The sequence below is a fragment of the Syngnathus typhle genome, linkage group LG3 (genome assembly GCF_033458585.1).
Source record: "Syngnathus typhle isolate RoL2023-S1 ecotype Sweden linkage group LG3, RoL_Styp_1.0, whole genome shotgun sequence".
Lineage (NCBI taxonomy): Eukaryota > Metazoa > Chordata > Actinopteri > Syngnathiformes > Syngnathidae > Syngnathus > Syngnathus typhle.
Genome location: NC_083740.1, coordinates 3,086,940 through 3,114,459, shown reverse-complemented (window position 1 = coordinate 3,114,459; position 27,520 = coordinate 3,086,940). Strand labels below are relative to the sequence as shown.

The window sequence follows — 27,520 nt, the reverse complement described above, 5'->3', positions numbered from 1 at the left end:
TTTGCGTGGCTGCACTGTTTATGTTCAAATATCAGTTGTTATTGTAGACCAGGGGTCACCAAACTACGGCCCGCGGGCCGGATACGGCCCACGGGACCGTTCAATCCGGCCCGCCAACCCTGAACAAATTGTATTAAACTTTTTTTTTTGTCATTTTGCCTGCAATGACTGCGTTTCCCCAGTAGATGGGGAAGCGCTCGCTTGCGCATTTACTACCGGAAGCCGTGTCAGAAAGCTCGGTGCACACTCACAAGTGCGTGTACGGACATGGCGCACTCGCGCTCTATTTGTATCAGTCCCGAATTTAGAGCGTGGGCTGTGACGACAGCATTCTTGTAATTCGCGCGCTGAGCTTTCAGATGCAGTTTTGCGCTAAAGCCACCCACAAACCTTCCCCTGGAATCCTTCCATTAAAATGAGTGGCCCGAAAAAAAGAAGTGAGTGCCGAATGTTAAAAAAGAGTGGCCAATTTGGCTCGACGTACGCGACGTGACGTTCAGCCACATGAACGGCAACATCTACCCGTCACAGATCGAGGTAAACGGACCAACACCTCGGATCTCGCCTAAGAATTGCCACAACAAATTTTACTCCAGACTATGACGCACTATCAAACTTTAACAAAAAAGACAGCGGTGTCTACAAGCCTACTGGAACCTACAAAAGGATTATAAGGAAGGAACACAAGAACTTTAAGAGACTGCTCATATGTGTCAGAGAGGTTCTGCTCTGACAACTGAGCTGAACTTTTATCTGTTAAGATTGTGCATGGCACAACAGAAAGTTAATGTTCCATGGTTTTTTTTCTATGAAGAACCCAGAGAGAGTTATTTAGTTATTATTTATTTCCTGATTTTTCTGTGAAGAACTCGGAGAGGGTTATTTAGTTATTATTTATTTCATTAATAGTGTTATTAGTTTCCTGACTTTTTTTGTGTAAAGAACCTGGAAAGGGTTATTAAATAACCGTTATTTGGTTATGTGTGGCTTTCTGGAAAACAATGACTTTTTTAAGCTCGCCTACGATCGTCACACTTTTTCTGTTACAAACTGACACCGGCCCGCCATCAGAGAAGGGAAAGGTTATGTGGCCCTCACAGGAAAAAGTTTGGGGACCCCTGTTGTAGACAGTAAATCCCCCCCCCCTCGTTATTTAATACATAGTGAAACCCATATTCAACCGATTAGAATTTTTTTCAAATAATAAAATAGGTAAAAATAGGCAAAGCATTATTTGTGCTTAGTGAATCAAAAATGTAGTATACAACACATGGGTTTAGCGTTTTGAATTAAACCAGAGAAATAGAATAGTTACTTCTCGACCATATTTTGATTTATGGAGCCTGAAACTCCATATTATAGAAATGATTGAAGGTGAGGTTATTATTGAACTATGCAAATAAATGGAGCAGTCCTTGGAGAAGTGTACATCTCAAGCCAATGTATGGAGCTATGTCTTCACTGGTGGTACAATAAATAACAGTCTGTCAGTCAAACATGATTTATTTACAACCGGCTCTGCGCTAAATTCAAATATGGATAACACATGCATAGGATGCAACGTTTATAGAAAAAAAACAAAAACATCCAGTGCCCTTCATCGTCATCAATAAATGTGCTTTACAGCTTCGGGAAAAATTGAGAAAGTACTTCAACAATGTACAGTACACACTGTGTTCAATTAAAAAGTATCACGAGCATTTTTTTTATTGAAGTGTGATTATTTAGCAGGAGTGCATTTACAGTATGTCTAAAGCACACAATGAACGGTTGCATTTGAGTATATATATACATTTACAGTAACAATTTGTAAAAGCCATCAGTTTTCTGTAGCAAACGGCACTTGATAGACAATAATTGTACAGTAGAGCATAGCGTATATATCCGTGTACTGATCTCAGGATAGAGACACAAAAAGATTGTGATTTAAACAAAATAAAGCTGGTAGCGCTTTGGGTTTTGAAATACTGTGACAATCGAGTATGAAAATAGCTGCACTGTTTAGGAGAGGAACAAAGCAAGTGAGAAAAATGTCCATAAGATGGTGAGAATGAAGTCACAGATTTAATTCTACATTTGGTAATTATGTGTGTGTGTGTGTTGGGTGCAATTTTTAAAGTCAACTTGTTTCTCAATTGTTCTCATACAGTGGTTTTGATTTTGATCAGATCAGATGAGTAAGAAATGAACACCAGTGGCCACCACTGGTCCGACCACAGCAATGAGCAAAGCGACGACACGGGCAGCGGCGGGATTGTAGACGTTACCATGGCAACCACACAAGTGCAGGTCTCCAAGTCAGACGGTGCTGATGTCGACTTCAGTCTTTTCCAGAGGCACACTCTGCTGCTGTTCATTGGTTTGGACGCCAGCGGGCGCCAAGTGCGAAAAGGTGTCCGACCAAGAGTTACGACTCTTCGAGATGAATAGTTTTCGTTTCCTGGTTCCATCGTCGAGCCGCCGCGTCAGAGACTCGTCGGGTCGCGATCGTCCGTGCAGGAGCCTTTTGCTAGCGAGATGTCGTCCACAGCCATCTCGCCGCTACGTCCTCGTCCACGCTCGCCCTTCAGCACCACCTGGTGGTAGCACAGTCACGAGTTAACGTGTGTTAACCTGTTGCATCAATGAATTTGATTTAGTTTTTTTTAAATTAATTTCTGGGGCTGTGCCAACAAGGATCAAGTGGAACGACAATGAAAAATGATTCCAGCCCCGCCAAGGCTTTGACGAGGGGACTTACGCTCTCCAGGCCCGTCCCCCACAGCGTTATTTGGGTGTGTCTCCAGTTGTTGCCGCCCGTCCTCCCCCATACCGCCGGGCCGTAGCGGGCACCTTTCTTCACAAACACCTGCAGCACGCCCACGTGGTGACCCGCCAGCTTGTGGCGGAATGACAGGCATAGGTTGCCCTCGTTCCACGGTGGGGCCAACGGGAGGACCAGCCTCGCCCCCCGCCCCGTCCTCTTGTTGCCCACTTCGGGGATGGTAAGGTAGCGTCCACCTGAAGAGAGAAACGCCGGAAATATCGGGTTAATCAGACGTCAAGCGCTTTGTGTGGCGGGCTCCATCTAGTGTGGAAACTGAGAAGTGCTCAAGCTGTTGTGCGGGCCACATTCAATTATGTTTTCAGAATTTGCTGCGGGCCAATATAAACTGGCCCGCGGGCCGTAGTTTGGACACCCCTACCGTAGGACTTCTTCATCTCGTCTCATCTCGTCCAAGATGGTGCTGTTTGCATTTTGCGGACTTTCATTACCTGCCGGGTCAGGCGTTGTCTCCCAGTGCACGTCTCCGTCCTTGTCCCTGATCCATCCGCAGAGGCCGTCGTCGAAGGAGCAGCTCAGGAAGCCTGAATCTGGCCCGGAGGAAGACGGACAACATTTAAGAGCGCATGCAGCAAGTCGTCCTATTACAAAAATAAAAACGTACTTTAAAAATGTTTAATTTTTGCAGGAACAGAAATAACTTATAGTGGTCTCTGTTGTCACAACAAAGCCAAACACAATGTGAATGCATTTGCCCAAGATCCAGAGCCAAGTCAGCAGGCCTGCTCAGATTAGAACAAATTGTTCCAATCCCGATGAGGAAAAAAGATTTCCACTCTAAAATGCGTGTGTACTATAAAAAACACATCCAGGCATGCAATCACAGCATGCAATGCTGAGAAATGGGGTTGCCGTGACGACGGCATTACCGGAAGATCGCCCATCATTTTGTCTTTGTAGCAGAAGTTCGAAGACGCAATTGGACTCACACAGAGTCTGTCTGCTTGAGACTTGAGGCACGACAATGTCTGCACGGAATGTGCGCGGAAGCTTACCGGGGTCGTCCTTGGCTTCGTCGGCCGTGTTGCCCAGTTCGATGTCAAAGTCCAGCACCGTGTTGATGTTGTGGTCCCGCGGGACTGAGGAGACAAACGACATCGTATGAATACCCTCGGTTGATTTTTTTGCTTTTTGTTGTGAGCAAAAATTTGGCTTGTGCATGTTCAATTTGTTAGCAGTTCTTCCAAAAAGAGGCCAAGTGTGCTTGCTTCAAGTTAATTGCTTCCAGTCTCAGGAAAACCAAACATGAAATTATCAGTACATTAAATTTAAAAGTTTAAGAATTCCTTACATTTCTTGTTTTATTTCAAAATATTTCTATAATGCAACATTTTAACCTCAATAATTATTACATATTTCCTGAATTGTTGTATATTAGCAAGTTGTTTGTTCAATTTTTAAAAAATATCACTCTGGTGATTGATGGGTTGAAATAATAAAAACATCATAAAAACATTGCATATCTTTAAAAAAAAAGATGATTTAATTATTTAATTGATTTAATCTTCTTGTCTCACAGTGAGAGGAAAAATAACAAAAATTGCAGGCTATTATTAGCGCACATTAACTTTTTTAAAAAAAAACTGCGCATGGGACATTTTGAATTCTGGTCATCGCTCAAAACCCTTCAGTCTTCCTTAAACAAAAAATCAAAGATTAATTAACAAAAAAAAATCCAATCTAATTTGCGCTCCAGCTCTCGCCGTGATATAATGAGACGCGCTAATAATAAAAAGGATGGGCCTCTGGCGTACTGAGCCTCTTCCAGACTCATGTGACCTCTGATGAGTCCAACAAGTGAGTCATAAAAGCCGGCAGGGCGTCTGAATGCCAAAGACGCATGCAAGTGGAGGCCGCACCAGAACCTCCAGCGATCCTTGGCATCCAGGGCTCAATGTGTGTGTGTGTGTACGCAGATGGTCTTTGAAGGAATGTACCCAAATGACGCCACCTCCCCCCCTCCTTTCTACTTGGATATCAAGCGTCCGGTCAAAGAGTGTATAAATAAAACGATCCTGATGGAGGAAAGTGTAACGTGAACTCTGAGGCCGGAGGCTGTAAGCAGATCTTCAACTGTCGTCTGATTGGACGCGGGCAGGCACATCATATTTATCCTGTACTATTTGAACATACCCTAATTCCAATTCGATAGTCATATGGTAACACTCAGGTTTTATTTTTATGATTTATTTATTTGACCTGGCATTTGATGAAGTGGCGCTAACATGAACTCTGTTGCATTAATGACTGATGATGGATCTCTCTAAATATTCTCAAGGCTCCTTCCTTTTTATTTGCGAGCTATTATATGAAGAAGTCCTCAGTGGGGGGAGTCGTCTCCTGGAAGCTGTGACTTGTAGACAGGTGCTAATGAAATCCGCTCTTATCCCTCCGCCCCCCCCCCCACCAGCATTTCTAATTATGTGCCGCCATCTGCCCACGCAAACATCTCACCTGCGACGATCAACTATGCAGCTGCACGCTTTTTGAATTTTACGTATTGTTAAACAAAAAAAATCCATTTATGTTCTAGTTAGATGCTTTGCATTCAAAACATCAAATTAAAGCTATCAGCAGTGACAAACACCCTTTTTTTTTTTTTTTTTTAAATGGCAGATGCTCGAAAATGATCATCAATCTTTGACTGCATGTTCCATCCACGTTAAATGGAAAATAATCACCCATCTGTCTACGATAACCAATTTTGATGCTGCTTTGGATGATCAGACATTTCTCAGACAAATCCGTCTTTGAAGGACACTTGAAAATGAACAAATTGTGCTTCAAATGGTTGTTATAATCAAATAAAAAGCAGAAATATTTTGCTCATTGAGCCTTGAGATTCATGTTTTGAAACCTGAAACTTTTTTTTTTTTTTAGATGCACCCGTAGAAGCAACATGAATGTTTTGAATGCGGACTACATGATTCATCACCGAGCATTTTCCTTTTTACTTCAGTGTTCCCAAGTGAATAATAATAACAAGCATTTACCCAAAGGGTGAAAAAATGCTGTCTCAAAAATATCCAAGTATCTGAAAGTGCTTTAAAAGTCAGATGTATAAGTTTTATTAGCAAAGTAGCTTTTAAAGCCTTGTGCTGCCTCTGAATGCTCATAAAATCCCCAAACACGATTTGCTAAATGGCCTATAATGCCACTAGGAGCCACAAAATGTTTTTTTATTCATGCTATGAAAAAAAAAAAACCTTACTATGCACATCTCCTCGCTGCTTGGTCACGTCCTTGTGGATGCTGTTATCCACAGTGGTCACCTGCGGAGGCGGCGGCGGGGTCGTCGCCGGGGCTCGTCTGGTGGGCGTCGGCGCTTTTGTGGGGACCAAGGCCTCGCGAGTGGGTGCGGGTGGCCTCCTGGTGGGGACCAAGGGCTTCCGGGTCGTGGTCCTCACCCTCGGTGGAGCCGTGGCGACGGCGATCGTGGTGGTTTTGGGGGCGACGGTGAACACCCGCTTGTGGGTCACCGGCGGACGCGGCGTGGTGGTGGTCCTCCTCAGGTCCACGTCGGGCAGGTAGTTATGGAAGCTGGGAGGCAGTTTGCCCGGCCTCGGTGGGTCTATGGCCACCTTGGGAATAGCTGGAATGACAAGAACGTGCAGATGGAGCGCTAACAAGTCATGAAGGTGTAATGAGGCAGACAATTGGCCATCAAGTGCCAGAGCAACGCTTAATATGCATCAAGTGGCTTCCGCAAAGCTGCCATGTCCCCAAATGTCTCTCTTTTAGTATTTTAGCACGTATGCTGTTCAGAGTCACGTGGGAGCTGGAGAGCAACACAGAAGAAAAATATATATTAATTTTTTTTTAATCATTATAAATTTAAGCACAATGTACCGTTTTTTTTCCATGTATAATGCGCAAATTTAACTAATTTATTGTCCTAAAATCTGGGGTGCAGCATCAACATGCCATTTTTAGGGTGCGTATTATACATGGGGGCGCATTATACATGGAAAAAAACGGTAAATGTCTAAACGATGCATTCTATTTTTATTTTGACACTACTGGTCATCATGTGATGGTGTAAAAAGTTCTAAAATTCTAATTCTGGCATACAAACCACACGCAAAGCACATCTTGATGATGTCATGGAGCTTTTGTTCTCCTGCGCATTCTTCACGTCAAGAGGCGTGATGGGGGTCTGTGGTGTTGTCGGGGTAAAGGATCGTGGGGGGGGTCGCCTCATCCGGGTTTCACGTGTGAGGAATGTGTGTGGACAAAAGCTCTGCACCTCAGTTGTCGCTTTCTCATCTTACTCCCAACTTTGATATGCGATTCCCATGTTGGATATTTAAACCGCCCCCCCCCTTCGATGATGGGGAGAGGAAGCAGCGTGTCCTTCGTGCTCACTGGACTGCCACGGCGTTAATGTCTGCCGAAGGACTCGATGATTCAAATTCTCAGAGAACTAATGGACCGTGCAAGATCAGGGGGAAGAATATCCCCGTAAAATAAATAAATCTTACCAGCTCAATGACACTTTGGCCCGATTTAGAAAAAAAGAAAAGAGAAGGAAAGAGCATGTGATAAGGGCAGTGAGCTTACGTTTGCAGTCGCGACCCATCCCCCTGTAGCCGTCTTTGCACTTGCACTTGTACGAACCCGGCGTGTTGAAGCAGGTGGCGTAGCCGCCGCAGCGACCCGTCTGCAAAGCGCACTCGTCCACGTCTGAAAGGAAAACCCGGGAGGGGAGGGGGGGAGTTGAAACAGTCCACGTTGAATGAGCGATTGTGACGAGACTGCCGAGGCTTATTAGCTTTGAATGAACGGGCCGTATCAATGCTATTGTGATGGACAGTGAGATGAAGGAATAAATTGGAGGCGCGGTATTATGCAGCACAGTAGACCTTGAACGCTTTGGAACTTAGAATCTGACCGCTTAAATAGTGGAGAAAGAAGCCTATATAAATTTGAAGGAAATATCTTTAAGGCCAGGTCTAGGAGATCATAATGTAATTCATTATATTGTTTTTTTTTTGGGCCATTTAGACCTACTAAATTACAAATCACATAAAAGGTAAAAAATGTTCGAAATGATTCAATCATAAAAAATTAGTCGCAGGTTTTTCTTTTTTTAATAGCCATTGCATTTAAAAGTTGGAAATGATCAAATCAGACAAAAGACCAGCTGATCAGAGCGCAGGCAGCAGAGACAATCGGTAAAACAGCCTTGATAGCCTCAAGGTCCACAATTATTATCGTGTTCGCATTACCGAAAAGATAAAAAAAAAAATAATCCTTCCAAAATAAAAACGAGATGCTTCAATTGAATTTGAAAACAACTTTTTTGAACTGCCTCATTTTTTTTCCTCTTTCACACGCCTACTCGCGTGGCTGTCTTCAAAATGAATAAACTGTAAATCCTACAAAAGTTCAAATGACAAAGAACCGGCACGCACTTCCCATTGTCCTCTGTATAAAAATATAAATATATAATATAAAAAGTGAGCGAGGCGTACCGATGCACTGGTATTTCCCGTTGATGTATTGCAGATCGAAGCCGTCGTGGCATTTGCAGATGTAGCTGCCAAAGGTGTTGATGCACTTCCGGAACCTGGGGCACACGGCCATCCCCGTTGCACACTCATCCATGTCTGCAAAAAAAAAAAAAAAAAAAAAGACAATTAATTCGACAGCTTGGGGATTTTGTTTTTTCGTAAGCTTATTATGCAGGCACAAAACACAGCCCAAATTAGAGCGTCTGCACTCTGGGCTTGTTTGGGAATGGACCTCACATGTTGTTCCTAGAATATTCCTAGTGTGACTTTTTGGTGCCAAGAGTCCTGTTACCCGACCCAGGACTTTCTGCCTCATCTTCATTCCGCCATTGAAAGCCAGAACCTCCTTGTTTGGAGTGGTACAAGTCCAGTTTGCTAAACAGAACCATCAAAACAAAGCTCCGGCGGATGGTCTTTCCTGAAACAGGTCATAAAAGTTTAGCACTGAGACGGAAGTGGAGCATCCCGTGCAACACCTGCAGCGGGCTTTGCTTTTCCTCCTCCTGTCTTTATGACTGATGTCCATTCCGTGTCCTGCAATTACCCAACCCACAAGTTATACGGGGCCGTAGGGCAGAAATGAAAACTCTCTAGTTCTAAAAAAATAAAATAAAAAAAAAGCTCGGTTATTTGACCAAATTGTCAAGGTCAAGAAAGCCGGGCTCTGTTTGGGAGGCCGTCCAGCTCTGATTTGTTTTTGCTCCCACGTTGACTGTACTAAACCATTTTTATCGTTTTACATTGCAAGCTCTGCCAAAGTAATGAAAGTTTGCTTTTAAATCCGGGGCAAAAAAAAAAAACACGCCATTCCTGTTGATGATCTATCAGGCGAGGGAGGAGCAGCCAGCGACTCAACTTTCATGCCAGAGGTGGTAAATAAAGACGGCAACGTCACTTACCCACGCAGGTTCTGCCATCCGGAGCCAGCTGTAGCCCCGGTGACGGACACTGACATCGGACCTCTCCTTTCAGAACCTCGCAGCCGTACTGGCAGTTGGCCAGGCCGCAAGTGCGAAGGTCTGCTCCATACAAAGGAAACAAGACACATTAGCAAGTCGGTGCCCCGGAGAGAAAGCGCTCTCACGACTATCCCTCATAAGGGCGAGGCGGCCGAAAAATACGGTGACATTTTTACATTCGAGAGAGCGACTATAATTACCACCGACCCGTCTATTTCCCGAGCCATTAGCGACATGGGCTCACATGAAAACCCCGAGAATCCTTCTAAAACGATTATACGACTGGAATTTGCTCTCGATAACTTCCAACCGTGAAGAGGAAATTGAAAAGCCGGGGCCCGGTTCTGCCGGAACGCTTGACGAGGGTGGAGCTGGGCTGATTAAACGGCGCACTGATCTATTGATCAGAGCGCAGGCGGCAGAGACAATCCTAATACAGTCGGCAACAAAGCCTCGAGTGGTGAGCCACGAAAAAAAAAAACGAGTGAGGTACTGGAAATGACAGGACGCTCAGGTGGGGGAAAACACGAGGGGAGGATGTTCATTAAAGGCGAGGTGACGGAATTTATAGGGAGACATGCACAGGCATTGACTCGCTTGCTGGAGCAGCCAATTGGTCTGAAAGATTTCTTACACTGGATGTGGATTGCGTTCTAATCTCAGACAGGAATCGATAAAGGCTCGATTGTTTTTCCGATGAACGGAGATACATACGTACTTCCGCAGGTGCCGTCGGGCATCAGCATGTAGCCGTTGAGGCAGTAGCACTTGTAGCTGCCGTAGGTGTTCATGCACCTGTGCTTGCAGGGCCGTGGCTTCAGCCCGCACTCGTTCAGATCTGCAAAGCAGACGGGAAAAACGGCGTCAGCGGAACGAGGGAGGGGCACAAATTAGTCAAGGAGGGCAGAGGTGAAGAGGTTGGATCCATTCAAGCGCAGCGGGTTGTGTTTGGAAAGAAGCGCCGCGACATGTTTGGACGTGCCCACGGAGCTCGGCTTCTCTGACGGGAAGACGAGAAGTTGCGGGAAAAAGGTAACTGGGGTTGAGGTTGCAAAAGTGGCAAATTTCCGGTAAAATTTGCTGAGGGATTTTGTAAAGCATGGATTGAAAGGTGTTATAGTCAAGGATAAACATTTTATTCATCTTTGGTTAGAAGAAGACTTTCATGCACAATAATATAAACTAGTTGTGATTTTTACAGATTTTTTTAAATACTTAATCGAATAATCAATTGTTCCACTGTCTAACACAAACATGGGTGTTGAGTTAAATATTACTGATGATGACAATATGTAAAATGAATATGTATAACAATATAAAATTAAATAAATAAATAAATAAATAAATGGATGACTAAATATATAAATAAATAAATGAATGAATGAATGAAAGTTCCCAATTTTGAGAAATTCCCTAAATTGTGCTAAAATTTATCTGCATGTGATAGAGAGATGTTATTAAATCGCGCTGACTCATTGGGACGACATCCAGCTGTCTTTCATAGAAGCACTGCATCATTCTCGGCTTCTTTCATGTTGACAGGCCACCCAGGGGGCGTGTAAAAAATCCCATCAGAAAAAAAAATTGGCTTTTATTTTTTTTTCCCCCAGGAAGTATTTTCCATGACTGGACCATAGGTGGAGCTAATAAGAGTATAAATCTCCATTCCCTCGCTGCAATTGCATCACTGTCACTGTTCTGGACCCGTCAGCGAGCTGAGAAACGACCCTTCTACAACTTCATTTTCTTCTTGAGTCCTTAACGCTTTAACCAGGCAAATATGACAGCTTTATTTCTTATTTATGCTCAACAGCCCCTGAGGTGACTTCCCGACGGCTGACTATTCTGACTGTGTGAAAAAGCACAAGTGTGACGAATGGCTTTGATTCCTTGGCCACGCTGCAAGCTGCTAAGCATCTTATAAACACACACAAACACACACACACACACGCAACAATTTACTCCACGGGTGCATTAAATCTCAACCTTCTACAAACCACATTGAGTGAATCGGCGGCAAAATCATGACCTACAATTCTACGCTACACTTTAATGTACTGTACAGTCACAAATTGCATTCGAGGAATTTATTGACTCGATGGGGACGTGTCTTTGAAGAAAGATGTCATCATAAACGTAACTCCCAGATTTGTCCTAAAGGCTCTCTGGCCACATCCAAAACTTGAACTGCATTGTTCGGATTCTCCGTTGAACATAACTCACGTTGACATAGATCCAACAAGGAAGTACAAAAAGGCAAATTTTCCATGAATGAATGGGGCTTATATTTTAAGACTATTATTACAGCAGCTTTGGTCAAAGTACAGCCAATTAGTTTTCTTCAATCGGTTCTACAGAGCGTGTAAGAAGAGCTTAAGGATGAGCGCCAAAATGGGATAGCTCACATGCTAACCAAGACTACAAAGTCCAAAGATCAACTCGGAGCAAACAGAACATCAACAGTTGTCTCCATGACATTTGTAAATAAACTCAATTTTGTCTTGGATACGGCGTCATGGGTTCATATAAATTCCATCATCATGAGGTTTTAAGGCTGCTTTGTAAATGATCCCAACTTAAGCACCACAAACACGTGAGCAGTGCTTTATTGGTGGGACTGCTGCATAACTTCTATATTTAACGTACTGTATGCCACGGGACATACGATGGATGGAACTCTTCTATTTATAGCGGCTAGCGGTCCGCTAAAGCCCGGCTACTGTTAGCATTGGCTTTGAATGTAGCTGAGGGAATACATTCCCCGAACACACACCAAGTGAAACATTTTGTTTGGCGCCTTGTGATTGGTTTTCATAATAAAATGGAATTGGATTTTAATGAGTTCATTCGAAGTAACAGGTCAACTGCAGGTCTCATTTTCTCAATAATAAAACAACGTGACAGGAAAGCCCTTGAAATTCTTCACCTGCACTTTCAGATGAGCGCCGGCTTGCCCTTGTCAGAGGGAAGCTTTAACTGCTTCATCTTTAATGCTTTACACCTGAGTGCGCTCAAGCACAGCAAACATTAAAAAAAAAAATGTCTTCACTTTTTTAATTACCGCTGTCTTCCCACCGAACAAACGCGATACCCCCAAAAGCTGACAGCGAGAGTTCTCATTAAAGAAAAACCCGACGGCGACGCCGTCCGGCGGGTTCTTCGCTTGCCGGCGGCGCTGAAAACCAAAGTGAAATGAAAAAGCTGCAAGTGGAATACTCACGGCGCCCAGTTTGAGAGCTGCTGTTCCAAATGAAATCTTTGAGACTTATCATGTCAAAAGAATAATAAAGTGATTCAATGTGGGCTTTCACAACGCCCGTTGCTTGAGCCCCAAGAAGGGTGGAGAACACATGCCAAACAGCCTGTGAGAGGAAAAAGAATAAAATGCGAAGAAGTTATAACAAGTGACAGAGAGAAAAGTGTGATAGCTCAAGGCTGAATGGTGCTGGTGAAACTGGAAAGCAGGGGGTTGGCGGGACTATGTTCAAGTGTTACTTTTAAATTCCAACTCACCACTGTACAAGGTCATCATCTGCTCCGAGTCATGTCATGTCCAATTCACGACCCATCATGTCCCTTCCTCAGGAAGTAACACTGGCTAGCTCACAACGCATGTTTTGTTATGCTAGCCGTCACGTTCCTCCTTCACAAAGTGTAGCGAGCTCACAACCTGTCCTGACCAGTCCTGTCCCATTTGCTAATTGTCAAGAGTCTAGCGCTGTCTAGCTAGCTCACGATCCATGTCTGTTCTCGTTTCGACTACTTGTATCACTTCCTGATAGGCTGTAGAACTCCCAAGCTAGCTCACTATGTCGTATCCCGTCCTATCCCAATCACATGGTTGAGCACGGTCTAGCTAGCTCACAATCCGTGTCCTACCCAATCGTGTTTGCTACTTGCTAAATCCCTTTAGGTTGTAAAACTGCCAAGCTAGCTCAATATGTCCTATCCCGTCTTGTCCCATTTGCTACTTGTCACGTTCCTTCCTCACAGGCTCTAGCCCGATTTAGCTAGTTCGCCATGGTGAAATTGAGTTGTGTACTGAGGGAAACAAGTCTCATTGAGGTATGCCGTGCTGCATTCCCTACAGACAGATCTCAAAAGTGGGCTCCTTTTGTCAGGGATTAGCTCTCCGGGCAATGTTCTACCTTCCAAGGAGTGGTCGTGAGCAGCATCCAAAAGTCGAGAATAGCCTTTAAGGAGCACAAGATGACAAAGGAGAAGGCTTAGGATCTACGCATGCTCTGCATTTCATGCGGGCATTCCTCGAGTTTGGATCGGATGTGCTATTTCTTGTGACCTCCCCTCAAAGAAGGGGACTTAATGATAGAAGTGGAGAGTGACGTCAACTCCTTCACCATGCACCACGTCGGAAGGATAAATCTCACCCTCTGTGACCGGATGATGGTCCACAGGTAGAAATATGGGTAGGTGAGTGGACCACATTGGTGGAGTCAAATAGTCCGGCTGTTCTTCTTGCAAAAGAAGGTTTTTGGTGGAAAGTAATTTGAAAAAGAAAAAGTGGTGGAGGGACAAGAGAATGAAAAGGCAGTGGATTAGAACACCTCTGACCACCACATTCCTGGAAAGTAAAGAGGAACATTACGCAGTAAAGAGGATTACACTCATGGCTGTTTGGGAGAAAGTGTTGTGTTTTCCCCCGCCAGCCGTTCATCCGTTCATCCTTTTTTTGTAGTAGGATCTAAGGGAATTACAGTATCTTATGGATTTGTACCATCCTTCGGGAAAGCGTGTCGGAAGGCTCAAAGAGCGCCGCTTCCATTTAAAGAAGCGAATCATCGCCCCGACGACAAACGCTTAAGCCTGAGGAATTTTAGGCATTCTGCTTTCTCCCCGTCCAACTATGTTGTCCTCCCGGCACCAGACACCTGTTTAGATGTGACCATAATGCTACACTTGACTGCTTTGGACAGCAACCATTTCAAAAGGAGACGTTTCAACTTGTGCACAATACAATGCACTTTTTTTTTTTTTTTACCTCGGTCGCTGTTCTGGAAAGAATGAACAATAAGCCCAAAATTGAATTGACATCTTTTCTATACTGTATTTTCCGCACTATAAAGCGCTCCGGATGACTGGCCCATTAAAAAAGGTTTGTCCATATATAAGGCGCACCAGATTATAAGGCGCATCTTCAATGAATGGCCCATTTTAAAACTTTGTCCATATATAAGATGTATACATTTGGCCCGCCGGCCGGACTTTGGATATGCCTGCTGTAGTGGCTCAATGTTGGTCCATATATAAGGCGCACCTGATTATAAGGTCGGCTTTTGAGAAAATTGGAGGTTTCTAGGTGCGCCTTATTGTGCGGAAAATACGGTAAATAAAATTTAGGGTAGGTTAAGGTGTGCTTATTGAATTGGGTTTTAAGGAGGATCCTTCCATTTGTTGTCCCTCGTAAACATTTATACCACCTTTGCTTCCTTCATTCCAACCTTCCCTTTGTCCTTCCTATTTTCCTTTTGACTTCCTTCCTTCTTTTCATAGATTTCCTTCCTTATTTCCTTCATCGCAATCTCCTTTGCATCCATCTGATTAAAGGAATTCAAAAAGTCTATTTCTGGCCCGCCCTGTACATGTAACAGTGTGTTGACTGTAAACAAGAGAAAAGGATTTGGAAAGCCACATTGGAAATGTTGACGATGTGGTGCCTTCAGCTAAGTCTTTAAATAGCGGGTCAACTCAACCTCATCAAAGTCACCTACGCACAATAATCATCTCATTAGAAGGTTCGCTTCTGCCACCGGTCGGGGACGGCAAATTGTCTGGACGGATTATGGCGGTGATGAGTTTATTTGCGCAGCGTGATTAAAATCCCCAAATGCTGGCAGACATCTGGAGGAGGATCTTGACAGGCGTTTGTTTAACGATTCATTTATATGCAATCCCATCTCGACAGTGTGCGCGGAAATAGCAAAGGAACTCGTGTAAATACGAGGATGGGGTTGGCGGTAAAACGGCATTTTGTCGGGCATAATGAGAGCCTCTCGGGGGGGGGGGGGACTGAATGAGTGAATGCAATCGTAGCCCTTTACGGGGAATACATTTTGTTTTTTATTGAAGTCATAATTCTGTCAATCACGTCACTATAATATAATTTGATACTTTATTCTATTTGTTAATTGTCAATATTCATTTTATTCACATCGGCCATCGTGCAAAAAGTCAGTAAGCAGATCAGGGTGTGATGTCGAAAAAAGTTATTTCAGTTGAAAAACACAAAAGCAACGACTGCGCTCATATCCGTTTTATGATCAAGCACTAGAAATTAGAAATCACAAGAATTGAAAATTGACAATCTTAAAACTGTCATATCGGTACACTTTCTTCAAAATGATCTGTCATTATGTTTGAAGGAAAATTTTATGAATCAAAAGCACTCATTGTATTTGATATTATCGTTATCGGTACTACTATTGAGTAGTTAATCAGTCTGAAAAAAGTACTATTGAACATTCTGACAATATAACAATATAATCTAAAATTATGATGTATAGAATTACGATTGACGATAAAAAAAAAAAGGGTGAATGGCAAGAATAAAAAAAAAACTAGCCAGTGCAAATTGGGTGTTCTTTCTAAATATTAAATGTATCAGTTAATTTAAAAAAGGTGGTTAAAAAAAATCTTACATGGAACAATGCAAGATCAAATAAAATGATTGGTATTTTATCTTGCATGGGTTGCTATTATTATTACCTGACAATGCAGGACTTTATATAAAAAAAATAAATCCCGTCCATCTGTTTGGCATAAAATGCTCAGGCTTTTGTGTGTTGCATCTGTTGAGTGTTTAACAGCGCCGCTGCTCTGAGCGCCCAAAGGGTCATGTGTCAGTCTTCGCCTCGCACTTAAAGCACAGGAATGCGTGTCCATTTACTAATGCAGGTGCACTGCAGACATGTTTCATTTGCATTTACTGCCAAGGCTGTTTGCTACGGTTTCATTTCCCACATCATCATGTGATATAAACGCTTCAAATGTAGGTCGAGCAGGAGGTGACGCTTTGACCTTTATTGGCAGGCGCCGCCAGTCGACGCTTGGCTCGCGACCCATATCAATCGTAAACTCCAAATCAATGTTTAATGAAGGCATGCATTTAAATGAGCAAGTTTAATCTATGGCTCGTGAATAATTCACTCTGCTTCCATAGCGCGCTCTGGCTCAAAACACCCGAGGTTGACTCCAGAAATGAAAAATGAGGGGAAAAAAAAATTGGGTTGAACGCGTCAAAATGGCGCATGGAGTGAGTTCGGCCGTTTAACTCGATAAAATGCTCAGTTTGAATCTAGGTTAGTGTAAAGAGTTTAGTCAGTTAAATATATTTTTCAAAAAATATCTGATTGAGAGTTAAAGCTAATACCGTAATTTTCGGACTATAAGTCGCGTTTTTTTTCATAGTTTGGGTGGGGGGGGTGGCGACTTATACTCAGGAGCGACTTATATACATATGTATGGGTTTTTTTTCACTTTTTTGGGCATTTTATGGCTGGTGCGATTTATAATCCGGTGCGATTTATAGTCCGAAAATTACGGTACATTTTACTTAAGTTGCATTAAGTTGCTCATTTGGATCAAATTTGACTTTCATAGAAAATGTCCTCTGATGTCATTGAACTGCAAAAGCGCATCACTTGCAGTTTTATCACTTGAGCGCTGCACGCTGAAAGGATTCGGCCCACTCACCTTGATTGCAGGTCTTCCCCGTGAATCCTGCGTGACATTTGCACTTGTTGGGCCCCACGCAATCTCCGTGCTTGCAGCCCGACGGGCAAAGTGCTGAGTGGGAATTCAGAGAAGAAGATGAGTTTCATTCCGCCGCCGCTTCATCACCCGGGCTTTTAAAAACGTGACATTTTATCGCAGTAAAAGAGCAGCATGGTGCAATTATGGAGAACAAGACTTAATCCTATAAGCTAGTTTATGGTGGTTTGATGGACCTTTAGGGGGACAATGCTTAATTCTATTGACACTTTTACAGCTTGGGTACATACAGTACTTAAATTTATGACACCATCTATCATAAAAACAAGAGACTAGCTACCATAAGTGAAGTGCTCTAATGTGGACTTGACTAAATATTTGATGTTGATGATAAACAGAATGATTCAGGATTTTAAAAGTGAATACGCATGGTACGTCTGGCTTAATCATTCAATTAATCAATTACCGTACTTTCCGCACTATAAGGCGCACCTGAAAACCTCCAATTTTCTCAAAAGCCGACAGTGCGCCTTATAATCAGGTGCGCCTTATATATAGACCAATATTGAGCCACTACAGCAGGCGTGTCCAAAGTCCGGCCCGCGAGCCAAATGTATATATCTTATATATGGGCAATGTTTTAAAATGGGCCATTCATTGAAGGTGCGCCTTATAATCCAGTGCGCCTTATATATGGACAAAGTTTTAAAATGGGCCATTCATTGAAGGTGCGCCTTATAATCCGGTGCGCCTTATAGTGCGGAAAATACGGTACCTTTTTGAGGCATTGTTTTTAATGGGAGTGGAATACAATGGTATGTTCTTAAAAATGGAAAAAAGTCATCTTGTTTTGAACAGTGTATTTTTGTCTGGAAAATCATGTAAATTTCATTTTGCTTATTTATTTTTAACAAAAGAGAGTGATTCAGGCAAAGGACAACAACATCAATGCTGGATAGCTTCCTGATTATTACTCGGCATTTTCATCATAAACCATTTCAAAAGGAATAACTACGATTCAAATGCTGCCAATAGAAGCTAGCAGCTAGCCTCGTTAGATTGGCTGGCCAAACTTGCTAGTGTCACGTTAGTAACAAATGTGCTTCTAAAATTTGACAAACTAATGTTAGCTTTAGCCAGAGCTTGCCAAACTTGACTGATTTGTTTTCACAGACATTTTGTGTTGAATGGTTGAAAATGTCCGGTGGACCATCAGGGTACTGTTGGAAAGTCGCCTGGAACAAAGCGCTTCGTTAGCGGGTCAAACGAAAGGAACGTCTGCTGCCAAGTTACTAGCTCAACGCAGAGGAATGCTAAGCCAGATCAGAGGCGGCCATCAGCAGGGCCTCCAGGAGTATTTATAAGTTTCGAAGCTGGCGGAGAGATCAGCGTCGATGAAGCATGGCGGGAACTAAAACAAAAAAAGGCTTCAGCAGCTGGAAGGCCAAACATAGCTGGTCGAACCGACCTTCCTTTAACACCATCCAAGTGGTGACACACTTTCACTGTGCTGGCTTCATTATTTGTACGGTAACTATGGTAACATCCTGATTAGGTTAAGTGGCCGTGCGATGGATACCGCATGAGCAAGGGCTATTTTCGGTTTTGAAGATGATCGTTGTTTTCATCTATATTTTCGGACGACAGTAATTTTTCGCAGTTCTGGCATACTTTTCCGATCGATTAATGATGGTATCGATCGGCTGCGGAAATTAAGACATTAAAGCAAACACAATCTTGCTCCCACCAATAAAAAATTTAAATTCTGAATACATTGCAAACTATTACCACTTCATATTTCTTTGGTACTGTAAGTTCAGTTGGACGATAACCCGATCGGTGTCCAGCCATCCAGGACATTTTGGGACTTCCGCTACAGTTGGGTTAAAGAGTTCAAGTGGCGAGTGGATCGGGGTGACTTTGGATCTATAAATAATTCAGAAGATGTGCCTACCCAACCCCGCCATTTCTCTCAGCGATCATACGACCAACAACATGTGGAGCTAACCTTGGGGCTGGCACCTTATCCCGACTAGCCTGTGAGTTAAGACGAAGGGAGCTGCAAGACAAACAGCCACATAGACAAGAACACAGTTGCAGGCATTGAAAACAATGTGAGATGTTTAGTGAGGTTTTTTTTTTTAAAGCCCCAGTTCCACCAAATTGCATTAGGAATTGGTTTTGTTCAATTACGCGACATAATGATGTTCTTTATAATTCCTGTTTTGCATTCCAAACTATTAAAAAACAAACTATTAGACTCAGTGGAAATGGGACTTTCGCCTCTTCAAAATAAAAAATAGCTTTAAAGTTCCGGAGTCACATGTGTGGGTAAATATTTTTTTGGGTGGATCATTTTGTACATGATGAGATTCGCGTTTTGATTCTTGCTTGCCAGGTATCTTTTGTGTTTCCACCTTGGTTTTATTCCGCCACAATTTTCCCTACGCCCATTTATCATATATATCAGCTCAAGCTGGAGACACTTTCAAGCGGAGGCCGAGAAAAATAAAACGATAAGAAAGCCGCCTACGGATCATGGCGACAAAGTGAAACTAAAACGGTATCGCTTGACTGTTTTTTTCCTTATTCTTTTTTAATCGCCTCTTTTAAAGCTCAAGTGACCGAGTGGAAACATAATCTTTGTTTTTGTCCAAACAAAGCCAGTTAAACAAAGTCCTGGTCTCAGTGGCCTTGGAGCCAACCGGGAAACCAATACATGGCCTGTCTGGGACAAAAATGAACCTCATTCAAACCCGCCTACGTATGAGGTTACACCACATCGAGACGGGTCAATATTATTCATCGCTTTATTGATATTGGACCTGCTAGTGTTCCTTTTCTGTAACCACAATTTTAAAGGAAGGGACATGGTTAGAATGAAATATTTTTGGGACACAACAACAAAGCGATTACCGTATTTTCCGCACTATAAGGCGCACTTAAAAACCTCCAATTTTCTCAGTGCGCCTTAAAATCAGGTGCGCCTTATATATGGACCAATATTGAGCCATTACAGCAGGCGTGTGTCCAAAGTCTGGCCCGCGGGCCAAATGTATTTATCTTATATATGGACAAAGTTTTAAAATGGGCCATTCATTGAAGGTGCGCCTTATAATCCAGTGCGCCTTATAGTGCGGGAAATACGGTACATGACCTGTATAGAAGAAAAGTAGCGATTGTCTCCGAATGTGACACTACAGTGGAAGGAAAATTATCCCAAGAAATCAGAAGTTGTGGATTTGATCTAAAATTTCATTTAAAACGTTCCGTTGCGGTCAATGATCTCGACAGCAGCTGGTCGGAATAAGAAGCTCCAAGCGGAGCTTCCGGAGCATCTGAACATTAAACACAGAGTCGAAGCCTGCCAAAGAATTTCGCCAACTCGTCTTCCTCTGTCTCTTGTGCGCTAAACGTCTGAATCTCACACCCGTGGACCCGTTATGCTTTTGTTCTTCTCTCCTGATTTCTTTTTGTTTTTTCAAAAAAGTGATAGATTTTTAAAGTTGCATGAGCCCACGAGCTCATCTATGTAATCTCTCCTGTCAGAGGAGGTCAGCGGCACCTTCAAGGAGCTTGTCATGTTCACACGGCTGAGATTACTCTCCTTTTCTCGGACTTTCAAAGAATACTAATGCGCGTCTCGGATAAATAGATGTCAGGCCGTGTCCACAATAACAAAATATCTATTTCATTTTTATCCGGTTTATTTGCTGATTTTCTATTATTATTATTATTTTTAATAAACCTGTAAAACAGCATTTTTAGGTGTGAATGGAATGTGGTCATCACACATAATAGTTTGTTAAAATTATATATACAATAAATGAAATTATTCCAGATAGTGGCCATTGCATTTGAGTTAACCCTCATTTATTTTAAAGACCGTAGCCTTCCATTGAACTCTGTTGATGGATGAGCTCAATAAGGAACACATGCGACTCCGGAACAACATGGAAGGTCACGCACTGCTGCTTGGCTGCTCATCCTGAGGCACGCTTTGTTAATTCTTTAATCAAAACATAAAGTATATCTATTCCATAGGGTAGATATAAGGCTTATTAAAAAATATATAGTAGCATGCTTTGTACCAACCCGTTCTCATGAGAAATGAGTCAAGAGTAACAAACAATCCACAATTGAACATATTTATTTTGGAAAATTCCCATGAGAAAAAGTTGTTCTATTTTACAAAAATGTGAATAAAGCGAGGGGGGTGGGGGGGATATCATGCTTTGTTTTGGGTGTAGGGTGAGGATTAAAAAGACGGAAGGACCTTAAATTAATCTGGATGAAAAGAAAAGACCAAAGAATGTAAAACTGGCTGAGGCCAGGGTGAGTTCACTCTTTTCTCGCCGGAAGGACGCTTTGAGCCAAAGGATGGCCCGTGTCCACAAATTCATCACACGCAAACAGCAGTGCGCTTTCCCCATGTACACAACATTTAATGAAACAATAATGGATTAAAACAACAACAAACATGCAGAGGCCTTTTCCCACCATGGGAAGTGAGCATTTTATCCACCAAATTTAGACAGTTTAGCTAGTTATGCTAAGCTAAACAGACTACTTAGCTAACCAATTCAAACAATTCCATTTCCTGCAGTAGAAAAAGGCTTACAGGTTAGTAGAGCACTAAACAAGCAAAGCAGCAGCAGCATGTTAGCATGTTAGCACTAGACTCATCAAACTACCAAAGAATACATGACCCGTATCCTTCAGAGAGAACCAGTGTGTGTGTGTGTGTGTTTGTGTGTGTTGGTTTTGGGCATAAATGGTGACCTTGGGTGCGTTCGGAAACACTACTTCACTCTGAATGTTTGAAAACTCGTTCGCCGTTGTTCCAATGTGCTGGTTATTCAGAGCGCCCCAAAAAAGGACTATTGGGAATTGTGTCAGAGTGTCTACCAGCATCTGCAAGTGAGAATACTTTTGCCACCTCTAGCGACACCCAATAGCGACTCGAGAAATAGAAACGCAATTTTTTTCCATTTAAGAACACCACTGAGCATGTGCATGCTTCTCCAAGCCCTTTATCTACAGTGTTAAACTTCAAGCCACCTCATGATTCATTCATAGCATCTATTTGTTTTTGTTTTTTTTAACCACCCAGCTTGACACCTCGCCAGCCCACCCCCTCCTCCTCCAACATCATCGGGCACTCACGCTGGCAGTGACCCCAAGATCGGCGCGTCCATCCCCAGCAGCAGTCCACCCTGGCGCCGTAGCGGCACAGCCCGTTGGACGACGCCATCTGCCGCGGCCACCTGTAAAACGAGGCCACATGATGAGATCGCCGTCAATGAAGATGTCAGAAGAGGGCGGGAGGGAGTTGTCCATGTTTTGATACCATTAGGCAGATGCTCACGGTACTTCTGCTCTGTGTGTTTATGAAGAAGAAAAAGTCAGTTTACATGTAAATTATGAAGGAAAAAATATGACTACCGTATGTTTTGTAGTCTATTTCCCCGGGATGAGAAACTACAGAAGCACGAACATGACAGGGGACGAATATTTAGGTTGGATCCACTGTATAGACATTTTCCAAACATTTGTAAACAATAGGCGCCAGAGCACTTATGAAGGGCGGAACACCAGTGACTGCTCCTGATCTGACTTTAAAAAAATGTACATGTCGGGTTTGGAATGGAGATTCCTCAGTATTATTTTTTTTTTTAAAATGTCTTAATCCAGCAGAATTTATGGCTCATTTATTTTGATTGATATTTACAATTAAGAAACACGATAACACTGAGGGACACTTATTTCAAATTCTTCAATTTGAATGTTTTCATGATTATGAGAAGCCAAAAATCTAAATCATTCAAATGATTTATTATGACTATTGGAGGCGTATTTTGATTTTGAAGGTTCCACCGCATGAAGCAGAACCATACAGATCTTCACATAGCACTTGGCGAGCAAACATCAATCCAGCAGCGGGTCGTCTTTATATAGCCCCGGAAGACAAAAGCCGCTTTGTTTGCGCCTCGCAGCCAAGTGCGACTGTCACTCAGCATTCGGGAGGCCTGTGAAAGTCTTCATGGCGACATGATGAAATGCTAACGAGTGCCCCCCTTAGTATCCCCAGCTGCCAATCACGTCCCTCTGGAACAACCCCCCCCCCCCCCCCCAAAAAATAAAAAAATAGCCAGGTAAGTGTGATCATTAATAACATATCGATTGTGTACTTTGCTCTTCCCACTGACTCTGGCACTTTTTCCAAGTCATCATGAAGATTGTTCAAAATTGTTTTTTCCACTCGTTTAATTTTTTTGTGTTTTCATAAAGCTTCAGAGCTTTTTGGTGCCTTCCGCTGCCTCTCAAGTCATACACACACCAAATGATTCCTTTTTGCATCGTGATTCTCCAGCCCGGAAGGCCCTAACACCGACAACGGCATCACCCGGCGGGAGTCAACTTCACCGTCTTATTGCTGTGAAGTTGCCGCTGGCTTACACTACAAGACAGGAAATCAGCTGTCACCACTTCCCAGAGTGGAATGATTGGTGGATTTTTTTTTTCCCCCTACGTGTGTGCGCCTGAGCAAAATGATGTGGGCCGTGAAGGACCCTCCAGGGCCATGAGGATAAGCCTGTTAGGAGCGCTCTCCAAAAGGCAATAAGTGAGGGAGAGCAGGTAATAAATGGCTGCCCCCCACCCCACCCCACCAAACCGCACTCATGAGATGGGGACTTACTCTCAATGAATTCATATCAGGGCTGAGACGTAAAGAAGTGCAAATTATAAGCACGGCGACAAGCCTCTCCATCAGCCGCGGCGTTAATAACGTACAATATGGCGGCGTGCATAAATGATCATTACGCTCACGCACCGTAGCCCGCACGAGATATCCGTCAATGGTATTACGCCGCCGGTCGCTGCGGTGATTATAGATGAAGTGTCGAAATAATATGACGGAGGTAATTAATTGCAATGTGTTCTAATCTGTTTGCTACACTTCGAAAATACATCTTTAGAGCGCCTCGTTGTACGTTGTGAGTGTGTGCAAGATGGGAGGAGTGAAGAACTGGGAAGGGGGGGGGGACTCCACCTTGACAGGATTTAGGATTTGGGCTGGTGTAGTTGCTTAAGAGTGCCTCGTTGTTCGCCGCGAGTGTGCGCATGTCACAGAGAGAAAACATTTATTTGTCACAATATTTTAAAAACACAGTAAGACTCGACCAGGGTTTGAAAAATCCCGGACGGAGATCTCCGGCACACGCATTCTTTGTGGCACAGCATCTTTCACGTCTGGGTAAATACGCTTCCTGTTAGAACACGAGTGATGGTGTCTGCACCGGATTGTTGTTGTTGCTTACCTGCTGCTCCACCTTGCATTTGCAGACATCTTTTGTATGGGGGGGGGGGGGGGGGGGAATACCGGTGACACTTTTATTTGTTGTGTGAGTGTTATTATAATAAAACAGAGATGTTGACACGGGCCAAAAGAGCGCATCTCCTTGATCCATGCAGCAAATATGTCACTATATTATTCCTCGTTGGATAGAGCGGCTACACTCTCGTTGCATTTTCATCCATAAATCCTGAAGGGCTAGAAAGGCTGAATTTACACGTTATGGTTAAAGTGACATACTTCAGATTTTTTGCTCACAAGTGATACAAATCATACAAGCCTCTTTCTTAATTCAATGGTGCCTTGAGTTTTTACCAGTTCAGACTTTAATTTAACTCATCTTTACACATTGCAATGGAAATTACATTCTCGGACCGTTTCTTGAAAAAAAAAAAAAAAGAAAAGACCAGTTCAGGGTGGATTCTGTCTCACACCTGAAAGATGTAAATTTCAAAAAGTGTTGTAGTAGCATAACAGATATTTATAATAAGCAATAACAGTATAGACTCATTGTGTTATGATGTCAACGTGAAATATTGCAGATGAAAAAAAGTGCACGTATGAGAAGCTGTGGATTAAAATGAAGAGTTTAGGCGCAATATTTCTATTAACGTCATTGTGTATTTGTTCAGAACTCCAAGAAGTCCAAGTAGAATCCAGTATGGTGCAAAACCAACAATAACAACACCACTGGCAATGTCAGGTGCGTATTTCTAATTATAGATTAAAATGCATGCAAATTAATGGAAATATGCATTCGGGGGCTATACTTTAAGGATCCTTTGTAATTCAAAAGTTAAGTTCAAAAAGAGTTGCATTATGATTAAACCCAGACGCATTTCTACTTAAATCGGTGAATAAACCGAAATGCACGTTAACGAAATGAATCCAAATAATTAGGTGCAAAATAATCAAACTCGACATACAAGCCCAACAATGCAAATGCGAGACGCAACCCAAAACATGTGCACGTACCTGCCGTCAAACTCCGCTCGCGTTCCACAGCAGAAGGTGGCGACCACGAAGATGAACTTTATCCAGGAGTCCATGGCGCTTCGTCCCGATTGTTAGTCCGATAACAAGAAGACGTTCTGCGCGTGCATGTGCGTAATATCCAAATGTGTGGAGCGCGTGAAAGAGAGCGCATAGGGTGCTCCCCCTTTCTCTCGCTGTCTGTTCCTGTGTGTCTCTCGCCCTCGTCTTGCTCTCAGTCACACTTTATAAAGCGGCCGGCTTACGTGCGCCTGTCGCTTTAAGAACGACGTCACGAGCGAGACGCCAAATGTTGCGCTCGTGCGTCGCGCCCAGGTAGAGAAACTAGCATTTATAAGAATTACCGTTTTTTCCCGTGTATAATGCGCCCCCATGTATAATACGCACCCTAAAAATGGCATGTTGATGCTGGAAAAAAGCCTGTACCTGTGTATAATACGCACCCAATTTTTTAATTTTATTTTTTTAAATTAAATTGTCGCCCCTCCCTTCCTGTGTCACCTCAATCAATGTAACGTGTTTTGTATTTAAGTCCTGTCTGCCCCTCGCTCAGCGTCGGATCATTGCATCTGTTACTGTCATGATGTCTGCTTGGTTTCTGTTCCTGTCTTTGGTAATGTCTTTTTGTTCCACGACTTTGTCGGTCAGTCCTGTTGTTGGTTTTGTTGTACCATGATTTTCTTAAAAAAAAGAAAAAATTAAAAAAAATATATATATATATATTTTAAATTGTACCCATGTATAATGCGCACCCCAGATTTTAGGACAATAAATTAGTTAAATTTTGCGCATTATATACGGAAAAAACGGTATTTATACAATCAAGAATGTGAGTTGCTAAGTGGATGGTGGTGGTTCCTGGAATTGAGATAATACAGTAATCCCTCGTTTATCGCGGATAATTGGTTCCAAAAACCACCCGCGATAAGTGAAATCCGCAAAGTACGGTCACCAACCTGAAGTACTGAGCAGGTGAACGAGTTAGCGGAAATATGCTCATTCGCGATCGTGCTAACACGCGAAAAAGAAATTCTAAAGCAGTGCTTCTCAAATAGTGGGGCGCGCCCCCCAAGGGGGGCGCGGTGCTATTCCTGGGGGGGCGCGTGTGACCCTGGGGAACAGGCTTTTTTTTTTGGCAGTACTAGAATAAAGTGTAATTGCGCGTTTACTACAGCAGGGTGCAGTGGCGCTCTCATTGTTACTTCTGTCACGTTTGCGACAAGCAACATTTTACGACTTACAAGACAAGTTAGGATAGTCACGGTGGGGAGGGGGGGCGCGAATAGTTTTCTTCTTGCCAGGGGGGGGCGTAACAGAAAATAATTGAGAAGCACTGTTCTAAAGGAATGTAAACGAACATTTGGAGCAATACTACATTGTCCTAAAGGTTAGACACGTTTCCTCAATTTAGAAGTTTTATTTTGAGTTTTAAATTGTTTTTTTAATTTGGAAAAAAATCCGCGATGTAGTGACGCCGCAATAAACGAAACGCAAAGTAGCGAGGGATCACTGTAATTGTCAATTATCATTGTCAATTAAAGAAAAATTCCATCCATTTATCGATTATCCGATGTATCAATTATTCGAACCGCTTTCTGGAGGTAGCTAACTTGTTCTTACCTCAAATAAACTTTTCCTATTGATATGATTGGCAATTAAGTCATTCCAGCACAAAAATATCATTTTAATTGGGTAGTGTGACTTAGCTACAGACCAGTGATTTTCAAACTGTGGTATATTTCACTATTTTCAGGAAATAAGAAAGAAATTGCTATCATAAGGAGATCCATGCATTGGCCACTATTAAAGAGGTGAAATAAACTGTCAGCAGTGAATGTAATAAAAAGTTGAAAGGTTCTCCTGGCTGACACACACTCCAGTCATTTGAAACATATGACACGTGTGACCAGAAATCCAGAAATCCCATTTGCATATAATGAGACATCTCAATGTGCATTTTGATTTATTCAACCAACCAAGGCAATTCATCAATTTGCAGGCCCAGAATGGGTTGATTGACATTTCTGGTGCAAACCTCATTACAATGAATAATTGTGAAACTCCAAATCAGTGGCATCACATACTGGATATTTTGGATCAGCACTTGATTTCGACTCTCCCAGGGAATAGTGAGAAAATATTGTTG

The 27,520-nt window shown here is 42.8% G+C and overlaps 1 protein-coding gene across 6 annotated transcripts; it reads right to left on the bottom strand.

Annotated features, from left to right (window-relative positions):
• Positions 1-1,485: 1,485 nt before the first annotated feature.
• On the bottom strand, positions 1,486-25,603 carry npnta (nephronectin a). 6 transcript variants are annotated; one of them, XM_061274472.1, is made up of 14 exons: positions 25,357-25,603; positions 22,191-22,291; positions 19,033-19,083; positions 17,007-17,099; positions 13,685-13,771; positions 10,015-10,134; positions 9,237-9,356; positions 8,299-8,433; positions 7,385-7,507; positions 6,036-6,416; positions 3,820-3,903; positions 3,256-3,354; positions 2,741-3,000; positions 1,486-2,576 (listed from the first exon to the last, which is right to left on the bottom strand). In XM_061274472.1, the coding sequence occupies exons 1-14, from the start codon at positions 25,428-25,430 to the stop codon at positions 2,466-2,468; spliced, it is 1,839 nt and encodes a 612-aa protein (XP_061130456.1). In that variant the 5' UTR covers positions 25,431-25,603; the 3' UTR covers positions 1,486-2,465. The 6 variants fall into 6 exon arrangements, with proteins under 6 accessions (XP_061130456.1, XP_061130458.1, XP_061130459.1 ...); XM_061274474.1 differs by having other exon boundaries at positions 13,685-13,768; XM_061274475.1 differs by lacking the exon at positions 19,033-19,083 and having other exon boundaries at positions 25,357-25,602.
• Positions 25,604-27,520: the final 1,917 nt, after the last annotated feature.